Source organism: Conger conger, chromosome 7, assembly GCF_963514075.1.
Source record: "Conger conger chromosome 7, fConCon1.1, whole genome shotgun sequence".
Lineage (NCBI taxonomy): Eukaryota > Metazoa > Chordata > Actinopteri > Anguilliformes > Congridae > Conger > Conger conger.
In genome coordinates this window covers 6,832,699-6,849,325 of record NC_083766.1, presented here as the reverse complement: position 1 = coordinate 6,849,325, position 16,627 = coordinate 6,832,699, and the positions used below count along the sequence as shown (strand labels likewise).

General features: G+C 39.4%; 1 protein-coding gene across 1 annotated transcript; it reads right to left on the bottom strand.

The window, feature by feature from the left end:
- Window positions 1–12,918: 12,918 nt before the first annotated feature.
- LOC133132517 (odorant receptor 131-2-like) lies at window positions 12,919–13,842 on the bottom strand. The gene has a single exon (XM_061247977.1). The coding sequence runs from the start codon at window positions 13,840–13,842 to the stop codon at window positions 12,919–12,921; it is 924 nt and encodes a 307-aa protein (XP_061103961.1).
- Between the last annotated feature and the right edge of the window lie 2,785 nt (window positions 13,843–16,627).

Here is a 16,627-nt window from a genome sequence, read left to right as displayed (position 1 = left end):
TCAGAACATGCGTGTGGTGGTTGCAGTCTCGTTGCATCATCTCCACTGGCTTCTTTGGATTGGATGGAGTAGTGATGTAGTTGATTTACTATTGGCTGAGCAGGAGTATCCGATTGGCTCATGTCCCTGTGATTTTTGTTTACTGTTTTCTGACCACGTGCTTCAAGGAAATGTCCCAAGTTTAGGAGCTTGCTGATTAAAACATCGTGATGGCATTTCGCATGACAATTTCGAAACTACTGTAATAGGCTGAAATAATATTATTACTGAACTGATAACTATAGTTAATCAGTTGCGCACAATTTTGAACTGTAAGTTTTAGAAGCCAAATCATTTGACCCGAACCATATGGTTTGAGTCTAGCAGTTTACTTTGTTGAGGAACATTACTGTTAACAATACCACGATAGCCGTTTTAACCAAGAATGTATCCTCCATGACAATATTACACCTGTATTGTGTGTGAAATTATTCTAGCAAGGAAATAAAGATATTTCCTACAAATCTTTTGAAACAACTATTCTAATAGATTTCAGCCTCCAAAATGTAGTCCTTTTTTCTGAAATTGGTTTCACTGTGCTCTAAGTGAAAGCTTGTTGGTGCCAGGGTTGATAAATTATTTGTTTTCCAATTAGCAACCATCAGATAATTAGAGCTCGAAAAAGTACAATGGCGCCTTCGCAAAAATTTCATTGCAATGCTCACAGACTTCACCCATGTGTTATGAAAGATTAATTTACCATGAAGTCAAAAGTTTTTTTTATATAATTAGATATTAATCAGATTCCCTGCCAGATTACCTGGTTGGAAGAGGTGGTGGTTGGGGCAATACATATTAGGCTACAGTACGGGAAAATGATGGGCCACTTAATTTCCTACACTTAATTCAATTGTAACATCTCACCAGTTCGCAGACTAGAAGTAATGTGTGGGTTAATATGTCCAGACTGGACGGGTTCACTATTACGTTGTCATATAATCGCAAACCAACCGAATTTACAAAGAATACCGTATTTTTACTTCAAGCAAAATCCAAAAGCTGATTGAAGCAGCCATGTCTTCCTGTTGCTATAGTAATAACGAACACTGCCTGCTATTTTAGACTTGTTTTTGTGGTTGCTGTTGCTATGGGATTTACGATGGGGTTTTCTCTCTCTCTCTCTCTCTCTCTCTCTCTCTCTCTCTCTCTCTCTCTCTCTCTCTCTCTCTCTCTCTCTCACACACACACGCACTGAAACAAAACACACTTTTTGTGATACTCCTTTTGTGTTACTCTCAACACATTTAATGTCAAAGTTGCTACTTTTGTGTTACAGACATACACTTTATGCGTTACAAAAAATGGCACTTTAACACAGGCAGTTAAAGGTAACATAAAATATGCCCTTAACTAGACATGGAGGTGAGTTAAAATTAGGTTAGGTTTGGCTTTGAGAATGCACACACAGGCATACAGGTTGTAGGCTACTTGAAAATACATTTGCAAAAAAAAAAAAGTGAGATTAAAAATGTTTCATAGGCTACTAAATTTTCTTTGTCTTCCTTGAATTCCAGGCGTCTCATTGGAACGTGTTTGTCTGAAACGCGATGCCCTTTTTCTAAATGCCCATAGGTCAATACTGTCTTTTCTTTTAAATGCTTGAAGTGTAGAAGCACTTAGGGGAAGCACTATAAGGAGTTCACAAGACTGTGAAACTGTTGCTGCTTTCGTAGATGTGGCTTAGTCCACTACACGACGCTAACCAAACCGGGGTTTCGGTGACCGCGCTTTCATGGGTAGTCTATCTCTTATCCTGGGAGCTGCGAATGGTTTGACCTGATGCAATCCCTCTGACCGCGGTAGTAACGTAGACGAAGTCTGCTTTCCAAAGTTCAGCGTCTCTGAGGAAATATGTCTTCTCCACGAATAGCTTTAATTGGTCCAATGAGGCCGCTGTTTGCGCAGTAACATCGCCCACGCCTTGTTACCACAGTTGGAGTAGTACAACACGTTTCTACCTGGAAAAAATTTAAACAACAACAAAAACATTAATTCGTAAGCTTGTGGGAAACGCTGATAAGCACAAAAATGATCTAAAGATTGACACGTGCCAGTACCACCATCTGGAAGATTGCACTACACATGGCGTGGCTTACTCTGGGCCAGTGTACTTTGACATTTAACCTTTTAATTACAATATACTGTACGCTACTGTTTTAGTTATGGAAACCGAACAAGAACCAATTTCGCATAAAAACATATTCCTCAGTCTGAGTGTTAAAAAGTTTATGATATTGCTTTTGTCCATAAATCCTGCAACTGCATTTTTTATCAATCCGATTATAAAAATATCCGTCACTCAAACTGGACAGTTATGTAAAACCTGTTTTCCCTGCTTCCGAAGGTTTTACAAGGACTGTTAACTGCGTATTTAAACTGAACTTGTAGTGATACATATCGTTTATCCTCCGAATATAACAGCTGAATTTTGACCTCCTTCAAATACACACATTAACCAAAACATTTAAATAAACGTATTTTGTTTATTTTTATTAATTTATTTAAAAAATGCATCTGTCAATAGTAATTCCATGACAATACGGTGTGTGTGACATAGGCTACTGTAGACTTGAAATAAGGAGGAAGTGACACTGAATCCCGGAAACGTCTTTTGTATAATGTTTTAATGAGATTCACCAACAAAAATACACCGTTTTATGGCACTGAAAACATTTGCCTCATTTTATTTACCAGTAAAATCACAAGTGTCTATGTGCATGCCTGCGTGATTGTGCGCACAATTGAGAGACAGAGAGATGTTGAACGTATGGAATATTAGTTACAGTTACATCACCATTTCATCACTGCTTTCCTCAAGAGTTCACTGTTGTCTCCAAGACAACCTGTATGTGGACTCAAAACAGAAGATTTTAATGGCGGAAATATGTCTTATCATTATTTAAATGACACTAGGAAATATGCTTAAATAATAAATATGAGCAGAAATGTTGCTTTCACATGTCATTCACTGTTCTGATTTACATACTTCAGTTTTTCACCCCCTCCCCCCTTTTTTAGGGGAGTGACAGTAATTAGACAAATGAACACAATCTGATATCTGACATATCATCATATTTAGTACATGGTTACAACTGTTTTGCATTCAATGTCTGCAAGAAGTCTGCAACCCATAGACATTGCCAGATATTTTCACTGGTGATGCTCTGCCAAGCCTGTACTGTAGCCATCTCTTTCTATTTGTTCCTGAGGCGTTTTAATTTCTGTCTTGTCTTCAGCAATGAAACACATATTCAATTTGATTCAAGCCAAAAATTCAAGGACCTTGTGTTCCCCACAATTCTCCCCACAATTTTATCAGAGAGGACTTTCATCAAATGGACTTCATGGCTTGGTTTTTGTCCTGACATGCAGTGTGAATTGTGTGACCTTATACACACAGGTGTGTGCCTTTCTAAACCCTGTCCAATCAATTAAATTTGCCAGTCAAGTTCTAGACAAATATCAAAGGGTCTGAATACTTTTGTAAATGAGAGATTTTGGTTTTTGATTTTTAATACATTTGCAATAATTTCTAAAAACATTTTAATTTTGTTATTATGGCTTTTTTCAGTGTAGATTGATGGGCAAAATTGGCAATTTAATCCATTTAAAATTAAATCTACAACGCAATAAAATGTACAAAACGTGGGGTCTGAATACTTCTGTACATACTACTGTACATGCAGTGTACAAATTGATAAAGTATCAAAAGTTCATTGTTGTCTCCAAGACAACGTGTATGTGGACTCACTTTTTGTTTTCACCAAATTTGGAATAGCCATCTATTCACTGTAATATCACCTGTCAATTCAGGATACCAAGAACAGGCAAGTGCTCTCCAAGCAAATGTCTGACGGTGATGTGATGGCATGGCAGTACAGATGACCATCAAACAGCTCTTTTAGATATTATTAATTGGATGAGTGGATTTCATAAAGGGATGAAAAGAAACTGTAAAAGTGGATTTTCCTACCAACATTGATTGTTCAAAATGATTGACAGCACATGAATTATAATTTTATCAGCCAGCACCAGATTTCACACCTAATGTAAATAAGATTAGTTGTTTGCCTGAATTTAAAACAAGTGCAAGTTCTGAATGGAGATTCTCCATACAAAACTAAATTTAGTCCAGAACTAAGCTTGATCTGTGTCTATGAAACCAACACAGTAGAAAAATAGTTCTCGATTAATATGTTCATTTGGAGCTCTGTCGATGTTCGCAAGTAACTGTGGCATTATGTTTAAAAAGCAACATTGCTGCTGAGTATGTTTAATGTTAATTTTCAGTGGATTCATGACATGAAAAAAGAGGTCCATAGAGGTCCATTATATGACAGCTTAACCACATCTAAAAAGTTGTCAAATCTAGAAAATTTGTCACGTTTCAGTGATGGAAATTTTATCAATTTAAAATTAAACAAAGTGTGCAAAAAGTGAATGGGTCTAAAGCTACTGTACAGTACTTCATTAAAATGCATATACTTTATCATATTAAAAATATACTTTCAATAAATATACTAACGTGTAGATGAACTGCAGAACAAGGTTCAGTATACTTTTGAGAAATACACAAAAATAGCATGTAAAAAAAAAAAAAAGTACTTAAAACTGGGGTAGGCAATCTTCTGCCACGAGCAGAATCTGCGCAGAAGAAAACATATTTTGAATGTATACAGCAGCTAAAAACCCACCCCCTCCTCTCCAGTCAGCCTCTCAGGGATTCGCACCACAATTTTGATAAGCAGGTTAAGGCCGCCTCCTGGCTGAGAGCTGCCCTCATTAGCTACCGGGAGCGATGAAAAACAAAAGTCCCTGAAAATCTGTCCTGGGCCAGTCACAGATATCAGATTTTTTTTTTCCTAGAGGTTTATTGCTGGCTGTTGGAATGTGAAGAGAATTTAACCAAATAATAACCCCCCAAATAATTGCCAGCCCCAGCTTTAAGTTCCCCAAAGATTAAATTAAAGTATGTTTCCACTTATCCAGAGTACTATCTATCCATCCAGAGACTTTTCGCTGAGAATGTTCTAGATTTTCCAAGTTGCCGTTCACTGTGATATAATGGACCTTGATGGACCTTTTCATGACCTTTTTTTATCCACAGTTACTTGTGAACATCAACAGAGCTCATCAATGGAAATATTAATCAATAAATGTACAGCGTATACCCTCAAATTAAAGAAGACAGTCTGCACTTTAACATAGCCAAAACTCCACAGCCAAAACAACAATGTAGCCCATTTTATATGATTATGAATATATAAACTAATTAAAACATAAATGGCTGGTTTCACAGACACAGATCACTGTTATCTCTGGACTAAATTTAGTTTTAGTTAATTTAGTTTTGTTAAAATTTCCTTAAAAAATGAATTTAGTCTCAGACTAGGCTTAATCTGTTTATGTGCAACTGGCCCGTAATTAAATTCAGAACTTGCCTTAAATTCAGCCAAACAACTAATCTTATTTGCCTTAGGTATGAAGTCTGTGCTGTCTGATGAGATTATAATTCATGTGCTGTCAATCATTTCAAACAATCAATGTTAGTAGGAAAATCCACTTTTACAGTTTCCTTTAATCCCTTTGTGAAATCCAGCCATTCAATTAACAATATCTAAAACAGCTGATCAGTTTTATCAGTTTCATGGTGATCTGTACCACTATGCCGTCATATCACCATCAAACTTTTGCTTGGAGAGCACTTGATTGTTCATAGTATCCCAAATTGACAGGCGATATAAATAGATGAATATTCAAAATTTGGATATTTGGATATTACAAATTTGGTGAAAACAGAAAATAATGCATGAAAATTCAGTTACAAATGTCTCATTCTGGTCATGCATTGTTCCAGTGTAGGTTTGGTCAACACAAAATGGGTATCAAACCCAAACTGTGCCAAGACTGACTATGGCCAGCACCCCAGGAGGGTGGTGCATCATTTTTAGCATGCCAATGACTCATGATGCCTATCGTTTGCCTGCCCAAGGTACGCATGATGTGTTATCCTCTGACTGTCTGCAAGCTTGACTGGTGGGTTGCTGAGTTAAAAGAAGCAGAGGCTGACACACCATGTTTCAGAGGAGTGCACATAGTTGTCTGTGCTCTCCCAGACTTATAGAAGAATTTTCAATGACAGGCATGAACACAATTAATGAGGCATTCAAAACTAGGAAAAAAATAGGGGTGAAATGAAAAAATGTCACTGTCAATGACCGAAACTAGAGATCTACGCTGCTCAGACACTCCTGCCAAATCATCATACTTGGATGTCCCCACATCAGATAAAATATTTTCCGTACACCAGTACTTTGCACACTGATATTCATCAAGGTGGTAAACACAAAAACTTTGGACTTTTGCGTGACCACGTGAGTTGATACTCAAGCCAGCCCCTTCCTGCTGCGCTAAAATTGCTGGCTGCAAAACCCACAAATGACAAGCAGCTTTGGATGTGTGCTGTCAGTGCGTGTTTAAGTTCTCCAGTCTTTGTGTGCTTTTTTTTTTTCATCTGAGACTAGCCAGATAAAACATAGCATTCCGTCGCCGGACAGGAAAAGGATCATTCATTCACATCAACCCAATGAGATGCCGTGCTAGGACCTGAAACAAGCAATTCATTTTTGAAAACAAACCTGAATTATCATTATCTGAATTAAATCAGTTCTGCAAAGACGAGTGGGCTAAAATCCCTCCAAAGTGATGTGAAACATAACAAATTAAGGGAGGCATTTGCTACAAACACACACACACACGCACACACACACTTTTATATTTTTTCCTTTTCTGAATCTACTTTGGGATTTGGCCTCAGTTCTGACACCGTAAATATACTGCCCTCTGCTGGTTAATAAAATAGCACCACAGAGAATACAAATACAAATCTGTATTGGAAATTTGCCTTTGGCGTTACCATAAAAACTAATAAAAGAAACAAACAAAAGTACAAAATACTGACATAAAAACTGTGCCAGAGCTGTGTCAGAGCTGCAAAAACACTACTGGGCCCTCGGTTATTCGCTTAGCCCAAATTATATTGTTGTTTTGCATGTTTTTGGATGAAGTCAGGACACTTGGTTTCAGGGATTTCACTATTTAGGCTTGTTGTTGGGGAAACAGCGTCTTAAGCACACACCTGCAAAGCCCAAGGTTTAAGGCTAAGTTAGGAAAACAACATGTACATAGCCAATATAAACCACCTGGTGAAATCACACTCAGACAGCAGCAATTAGCTCAGTTTGTAAGCAAGGTTTTCTTACTTTTCTAGTAAGAAAATGTTCACCGAACAGGTGACTTTATGAAATCTTGACTTTGGTGTGCTACACAACACAATTTATATTTTTCACTTTAGCTATCCAACTATATTGTGAGCAAGCAAGTTATTTGGCTACGTAACTGTAGTGGATATTTGTAAATTCATCAAGCTAACTATAGCTAATTTGCTTGTTGCTACCGATAACAAACTGGTATTGTTTTATAACTATATATATAGTCTTCACTTGGATAATAAGCAATATATAATATATAATATAGTTTCAGTGATCGCTTGTCTGGAGTGCAATTTGGGCGGCTACACGAACAGTCAAAATAGTTTTCAACCAATGAACTTGAATTGTTGTACAGCTGTACAATGTTTTGATACAGAATGACGGCCCAACAAATGCACACTTTGAAACTCGAATTTAAGAACAATAAACACAGACAGAGGGTGAGTCAACATGTCAGTGAGCCTTTTTCAATGATAGGAAGGGATTTACAATGGTCTTGTAACAATGTTTTAACACAAAAATCTTACCTATTGTACCTTTAATAATATTGAAAATGACTTTACTTTACAAGCAGTATAGCGTGCCAGTGTGTTTCTGTGTACTGTACCACAATGAATTCAAGGAGTGTGTGATGAGTGAGGACTGTGTGAAGTGTGAACATGTCTGACAAATAGACAGACATTTCCGCACCTGTGCCTGCTGTTTTAGAGCTAAGCCGTCACTGGGGGTATCTCTAGCAGTGGAGATGACCTCCTACGTGCTCCTAGCACTCCTCTCTGGGCCTCCCCTTGCTGACTTTGACTTGAGCTACTCCAGCTCTGTTGCTCGCTGGCTGGCCCACCAGCAGAACCCTTACGGCGGGTTCTCCTCCACACAGGTCCTCCATCATTTTTCTCTTTATTTATTTCACTCTTTATTTCCATTCTGAATTAAAAAAATGTTTTATATAATTGCCAAACATGACTTGCTTGTTTGAGAAAATGTGCCTCATTTGTCATTTCTAGCTCAGGTTGTCATTTTATTTTTCTTTCCCTCACTTGTTCCTTTTTCTTCCCTCATTCTGTACCGTTCTTTCTCCACTACTCACTCATCAGGACCCAGTGATGGCCCTGCAGGCTCTAACACTGTACAATGCTGCCACCTTCAGTCAGGAAGTTGCCAGCACAGCAACAGTGTCCGTTATGTTCCATGTGAACCAGCAACAAAGACTGCTGTACCAGGAGGAGCAGCTACAGGAGATGCTTGGAGTCTGCCGCATTAAGATCGAGTGCAAAGCCTGTGCATACATTCAGGTAATGTGCACACTGCCACCTACTGTACTGGAGTATGAACCATATATTTAGGGTTTTTCGAAAATATTCACTTGCTATCAATTATATCACATTTTCATTGAATTACAAATTGTGCATAAACCTATGCAATCAGTATGTGTTCATTTTTTTTTATATACATTTATCTGATACATTTCCTTATTTTGCTTTGATGACAAGTTTGTAGATCACAACTACGAATTTCTGTTTAACCCTTTGAGATCCAGGATGATTTAGACATTTTTCACAGTTCTTTTTCACAAGACCTGTCTCTATAAGAAAATGTCAAGTGTATTTCTGGATATGATATGATATGGGAGTACTTTTTGATGCAAGTGGGTGTGTACTTTTGCAAGCCATTGTCCCTCAGATCTTAGAACCTATCCTCCAGTCCTATTTTAAAATCTTTAAAATACGTGTGGATATCTTTGATAACCTTTCTAGGTTGCAGTGCTTCACCCTGGGAAGACTGCTGCTGTGGATGATGGGTGTATAGGCCACAACTGTATAATACACTGCATTATAGTATACTCATGGTTTAAATTAGACTTGTGTAGCACAGCTGTTTGCTGCTATCTTATTGTTGTGACGGAAGGGATGTCCAAGTTGGTTCATCATTCCTCAAACGTGTCTCTTTCAGATCACTTTGCAATACAACATCCTCAACATGCTCTGCCACGCATGTACTGAAGCAATTTTCAGCTCCTGTTTGTTTCATGGGCTAGTCATCCCCTTCAGCATATACAAAGTCCAATTGGATTCAGATTGGGCGAATGACTTGGACAGTAACACATTTTTCTTTAGCTATTTAGTCAGCCTTGTTTTGTTGCTTTCACAGTATGTTTGGGACCGTTTTACCGTCTTACTGCAGGATGAAGCAGCATCGACTTGGCCTGAACTTGAGCAGATAAGCTCTTTGCTTTAAGAATCAATTCTGCTGCTGCTATCAGCAGGTGCATCATTATGGAAGATAAGTGAGACCTGTGGCAGCCATATATGCCCAAACCATGATACCCCAACCACCAGGTTTCACAGATAAGGGGGGGGGGGGGGAATCTTAGATCTTCGGAAGTTACATTCGGCCTCCACACTTAAGCCTGTAGTGCAGTGCTTAAGGTACATGCCTGGGACATGCAAGGTTTGTGGTTCGATCCCCGGTGTAGCCACAATAAGATTTGCACGGCCGTTGGACCCTTGAGCAAGGCCCTTAACCCTGCATTGCTCCGGGGGATGATTGTCTCCTGCTGAGTCTAAATCAACTGTAAGTCGCTTTGGATTAAAAGCATCAGCCAAATTACATGTAATGTAATAATACCCACATCTTGGCTCTGTTCCGCAGGTCAGTCCACAGAGAAGGTGGTCACAGGTTCTGGTGCAAAGTTAACAAGTTACCAAGTCTGCCAAATGCCATTAATGTAATGTAAATGCAAAGGTCTGATCTGTCCATAAGACCTTTTTTCCAGAACTCTTTTTTTTAGGCTCTTTTAAGTACAAGCTGTTTTTGCAGCTAACTAGTGGTACAGGCTTTTCAGGCTTGGCAGTATGAGGTTTGTTCTTATATGCAACAATAACTGCCTCTCTGGGTGAGTGAGGGCTGACAGCCTCTTGTAGGATGGCAGGCAAACTAGCTAAACTTGGCTAGCTGAAAGATACATTAAATAGCCTGTGAAGTATGAATTGTTGGAATTGTGAGAAGTACAGTACTTGTCTTGAGAGAGGGGGGAAATAAAGAGTTTGCACTGAATTTTTGTTGTTTTGTTTTGCTGTTATTTCAGAGCATGTCCACTAGATGGTGATAGATATCTGAATATGGCCTAAAAGATGAGGAAATCTATGTACAGAGAGAGGGGGGAGAGAGATAATTTATTATTAGTATTAGAAGTTATGGATTCTGAATGACCATATATATATATATATATATATATATATATATATATATATATATATACATACACTACAGGGATGCCCAGTAAAGAAAGAAATCACACAAAATACTAACATTTTCCCAATTTTCCTGAGCCTCTTCAAAATACAGTTCTGAATTGTTGCTGGAAAGCAGTGTTTGTGCACATGATCCTTGTTTGAGAGGCTCCAGGATTGTCTCCTGCTTAGTCTAATCAACTGTACGTCCCTCTGGATAAGAGCGTCTGCCAAATGCCATTAATGTAATGTAATGTAACAAAGGCAAATCATTTCCTCATTCTCATTTCTTTAAATGTTATGAAAATGTTCCTGTAATAAAAAAAAAACAGTAGTTTTGTTACAAACAATTAATGTATACTGTAGACCACGTGAGGTGTCGCTTTGTGCAAAAATATCAGCTCTACCCTATAAAAGCTCCAAACTGGACCCATTTATATTTGTACACAGCCTTACAGCATCAGTCACATACAGGCTGTGTGCACATGGGTCTCATGTCAGAGGTCCACTACAAGGGTACCCCCTGGTCATGCATGGCATTCCAGACTGGATGTATGATGTGCTTAGGCCATACACTATGCAGTTGAATCACACAGGGGACTGAATATTGTGTTCAGCTCTAAGATGATAAGTAAATTATCATCAGATCACCACATATAACATATGATGACAACGGGGGCGCTAAAACAGCATGAGATGCAGAGAACTACAGAACTGGGAGAGATCAAGTTTAATACGCTATAGGCCCACGTATACAACTACATGTTTCAGCAGTCAACTGACACGTTGATATTTTTAAGAAAGCCAGTGACTGTCTGCTGCTCAGCAGTTGCTTGGGCTTCTTTTGTCTTTGGCCATGATGAAGCTGTAAGAAGGCAAAGAACAGGGATGGGGAAAGCACACACTACCAGTAGGCTATATTGCCAATATCAGTGCAAACGTTTTTGAAGCTGAATGATAGCCGACTAAAGCCTTAGCGTAGCTCGGATTGTTTCCCGCAAGCAAATCTGTCAGCACCTATCGTTTTCTGTGTTGCTTAATTGATGAGAACATTCCGCTGACATCAAATTTAGACTAGACAGCGGGGAATGGTCGCTTATGCATGAAGTAGGCTTTTCATTTTGTTTTCATTTGACTAATTGTGGTTCCGACAACAGCGAGTCAGCAAAAACTAGCAAAATTATCTTGCATAGAAAATAGGTAGGTTACTAGAGCAAACCATAGAAAGAAACGTGTGTTTAACCAGCCTCCCAAAGCCGACACAAGAAGCAAGTAGCCTCTCAGTCACTTAAGACAGGTGCATTCGTTTATTAGCACTCCAAGCCGTCGTTCGGGAAATTCAGAGCACTGGACACTCTGAGAGCTTGTAATCAAGCACACCCAGCGTCTTTGAGCTGCAGTTTATTCGTTTTCATTGAACGAGAGGGCTGGAGTACAAATATATGACAGGATTGTAACTAAAATAGATCCAAGGCCAAGACGATTGAAAAATCAAAGCAAACCTCTTCAGTGGATAGGCTACAGCAGCAGAAGACCAATAAGTCTGAAAAATAAGTCTAATAAATACCGAATAAAGTGCTCACTTGGTGTATACGAATTTATTTATTCTGCGATGTCACAAGATAATTCTCCCTCACCGTTCTGTTGTATTCCTATATGCTGTAATACGGCGGGAAGCTTCTTTCTTTTATTTTGGTAGATCCATACCAATTTCTCAGCGACTTGTAATCTGACGTTTTATGGGTGTTTCCGAGCACAAAATTGCTAAAGAAGGTGTTCCATTTGTTAATTTATTCATTACTAATAGTCTTAGGAAATCAGTTGTTAATGTGTATCTGCGGCCGCAAACAAGTTGCAATAGAGCGAATGTTTTTTGCGTTGCGTCACCTGGGTGATGCACGGCTGCCATTTTGTGCCAGAATATTCGCCACGCATACCAGCTGAGGTGGAGTGGGAGAGAACAATGTTTTTGCCAATTGAATCAGGGGATGATTAGCCAGGACCACCATTCACCATACAGACCATTCAAGGGCATGATGATGAAGGATTGAGCTATTCCAGGATTTCCTACCAATGAAAAAACTGTTTTATTTTACATTTCAATTCCATGTACTGAAATATTATTTTCCCAGAGAGGAAAATTGCTTCACAACAGAAATAATTTTAAAAGCAGACACACAGCGCAGTGTACAACACGCGACTCCTGGGTGTTGTTTTTAAAAAAGAAATAGAAAACAGCATCTGAAATATAATGAAATAAATTCATATATAAAATGGCAATAGTTAAATATTACACAATAAAGTAATGTTATCCTTTCTAAAACACTTGCCGGTATTCTTTCTAACTACTTTTCAACACTGTTGATATCTTTAGCTATTTAATTACTGGCACAGAAACCAAAACTGAAGTAGTATAGAAAAAGGGGCCTGAAGGTCTGATCTCTCAGCCCATATATGAGTGGGCTCAGACATCTGGGGAAGATGATCAGCCCCAGGAACATGACATACTGCACGTTTAAAGCAGCAAATAGGTCCAAGTGTGCACGCACTAGTGCAATAATGCTGTCAAAGAGGATGGAGGACAGACAAAGGCCCAGCTGAATCAGATGCAGCAATACTGTCCTGTGGGCCTTAGCAGCTGAACATTTGTCTGAGGAAGCTGATCTCGCAGCCACAACAATGCCAATGTACGTGTAAACAATGGTGAGCCCCACTGACAGGAAGTAGATGATTGTGAATGCATTATTTACGTCCGTGTACGCCTCCATTCCAGGCATGGATAATCCTGAGCAGAAGTCCAATGTGGAGACAAGTGGTCCTGAAATAAGGAGCAAAATCAGGTTGGTGAAAGCCTGCACTGAGCCCAGCGCCCACACAATGGCAATGGCCACGCCCGTCCTCCTGCACATGGTGATCTCAGCATGCCTGAGGGGGAAGCAGATGGCGATGTACCGCTCCAAAGCCATCATGGCCAAGCTGAGTGGGGAGATAAGAGCGATAACAGCCCCAGCAAGCATCACAAGGGCACACACAATGCTGCGCATGTACAGCCTGATGATGGCAAAGATATACATCAACATGCAGTACACCAGGTTCAGAGAGTCAGCGAACAGCATGTTGGTGAAGAGGATGTACCGGGAGGTGTCTCGGAAGATGGCCTTACTCCTCAGGGTGATTAACATGACAACATTAATGTAGAGGAAGAAAAAACACGGTGTCATGGACAGGGCAGCTTTTGCCGGCACTCCCTTGTTGATTTGTGATACTGTGACGTTGCTGGCGCTGACTGTGATGTTTGCCATGTTTCAGCTGAGCCTGATGAGAGATAATAACAGAAATTTGTTGAAACAACTGCTTTAGTATTATTGTTATCTCAAATGACATTCTTACCAAGGACAAAAGGCAATTCTAACTTTTTGTTATGACTTGCAGATAAGGACCCAGGTGCAGACCAGATGCAGTTGGCAAGAAAAAAATAATTTATTATTTTCCTCCAGAGCAGACAAGGCAAAAAGGCCAAACTCAAGAATCCAAAAAGGTAAAGCACAAGAGATCCCAAATCAGAAAAGTCACTTTAAACAGAGGAACAAAAATATTCTAACTTCTTCTTTTTTTATCACAATAAATAGTGAGATTCCGTCTCAGCTATTTTCAAATACAAGTAAAAAAAAAAAAAAGAAATACTATGAAGGAAGGAAGTCATAGATATCATTGGTTATAGTCATCTAAATAATATTCTGGCTGTTGGTAACCAGCCTATTATTATCAGTCCTATAAGAAAGAACCTTTTGTGAAACTGTCAGTAACACTTGCATTTACAGTTCAGAATCAGAAGATTAGACATTCACTGAAATATCTCTTATCAAGTACAGTGCATGAAAAACAAATCCATGTACACCACTGAATTACTCACTATGCAGAAGAATTCCGTGTAGAACTCTCTCCAGGTAGACAGAAGGCTGTTAGAACCAGCTAACATCCTTATATGACCATCTTTGCACAGGACCACGTGGCCTTTGACAGCATTACGTCAACACATCATTACCCATGACATTACAACTAAAACAGGGCTCATTAGTGAAAGGCAAAAAATGCTCTGTGTGTGTGCGTGTACATACTGTACATACATGGAGGGGATGGAGGGGATGGGGGGGGGGGCATATGATAAATACTGTAGATTATTATAAATCAGAGAGAGATATGTAAAGTAGAATATGGAATTAAATTAGCAACAAAAGGCACTTAATTACTTATGTCTTATTTTCGAAACGTCTCAATATAACATGCATTAAGCGGTAGACCTGCACATCAGCTTGTTATTCAAGAAATCACATTGCTTACGACCAGAGGCACGCTAGTTTGTTGGCAACGATGCTCGTTAAAGATTCATTTTAACTTGTGTTTTAATTATAAGTTGTGTCATTCTTTATTAAAAGAAAATTGTTTTGCAACATATGGTTTCTCTACCTTTCTATTCTTAGGAAGCTTATATTTTTAATATAGGCCTATGTTTCAAGAACGGTCGATCAACTCCTCCCAAAACTTCCAACTATCCATCCATCCATCCATTACCTTAACCCGCTTATCCTGAACAGGGTCGCAGGGGGGCTGGAGCCTATCCCAGCATACATTGGGCGAAAGGCAGGAATACATCCTGGACAGGTCGGCAGTCCATCGCAGGGCACACACACCATTCACGCACACACTCATGCCTACGGGCAATTTTTAGACTCTCCAATCAGCCTAACCTGCATGTCTTTGGACTGTGGGAGGAAACCGGAGTACCGGGAGGAAACTCACGCAGACACAGGGAGAACATGCAAACTCCGCACAGAGAGGCCCCGGCCGACGGGGATTTGAACCCAGGACCTCCTTGCTGTGAGGTGAACTTCCAACTAAAAAATAAAAAACCGAATAAAAAACTGTGCAATAACTGTAATTTCACAAAGATGTTCATGATCTGCTGCTAACATAATAATGCAGTCTCTTAAATATTTGCTTTGTTATACTAATGTACACTCACCGAGAAGTTTATTAGATATTTATTAGACTTTTTAAACTTCTACTATCCGCCTATCCACTTAAGAGTTATGATTTGCTGTGTGTTCAGAGATGCTCTTCTGCATACCACTGTTCCAATGTGTTACTGTCAGCTTTGACCAGTCTGGCCATTCTCCTCTGACGTCTCTCATTAACAAGGAGTTTGTGCCCACAGAACTGCTGCTCACTTGTTTTTTGCACCATTCTTTGCAAACTCTAGAGACTATTGTGGGTGAAAATCCCAGGAGATCAGCTGTTTCTGAGATACTCAAACCACCCTGTCTGCCACCAACAATCATTCCACAGTCAAAGTCACTTTGATCACATTTTTTCCACATTCTGATAGTTCATGTGAACATTAACTGAAGCTCCTGACCCGTATCTACATGATTGTATGCATTGCACTGCTGCCACTCAATTGGCTGCTTAGATAATCGCATGAATAAGCAGGTGTAATAAAGTAAAAAAATGTTCCTAATAAAGTGCTCGGTGAGTGTATATACACTATATAATATGTAAGCTAGGCGGCACGGATGTGTGTGTGCCCTGCGATGGACTGGCAACCTGTCCAGGGTGTATTCCTGCCTTTCGCCAATGTATGCTGGGATAAGCTCCAGCCCCCCTGCGAAATGAAACAAACAAGATGTGCTTTAACTGCAGACTTTCAGCTTCAATTTGAGGGTATTTACATCCAAATCAGGTGAATGGTGTAGGAATTACAACAGTTTGTATACGTGCCTCCCACTTTTTAAGGGACCAAAAGTAATGGGACAAACTAACAATCATAAATCAAACTTTCACCTTTTAATACTTGGTTGCAAATCCTTTGCAGTCAATTACAGCCTGAAGTCTGGAACGCATAGACATCACCAGACGCTGGGTTTCATCCCTGGTGATGCTCTGCCAGGCCTCTACTGCAACAGTCTTCAGTTCCTGCTTGTTCTTGGGGCATTTTCCCTTCAGTTTTGTCTTCAGCACATGAAATGCATGTTCAATCGGATTCAGGTCAGGTGATTGACTTGGCCATTGCATAACATTCCTCTTCTT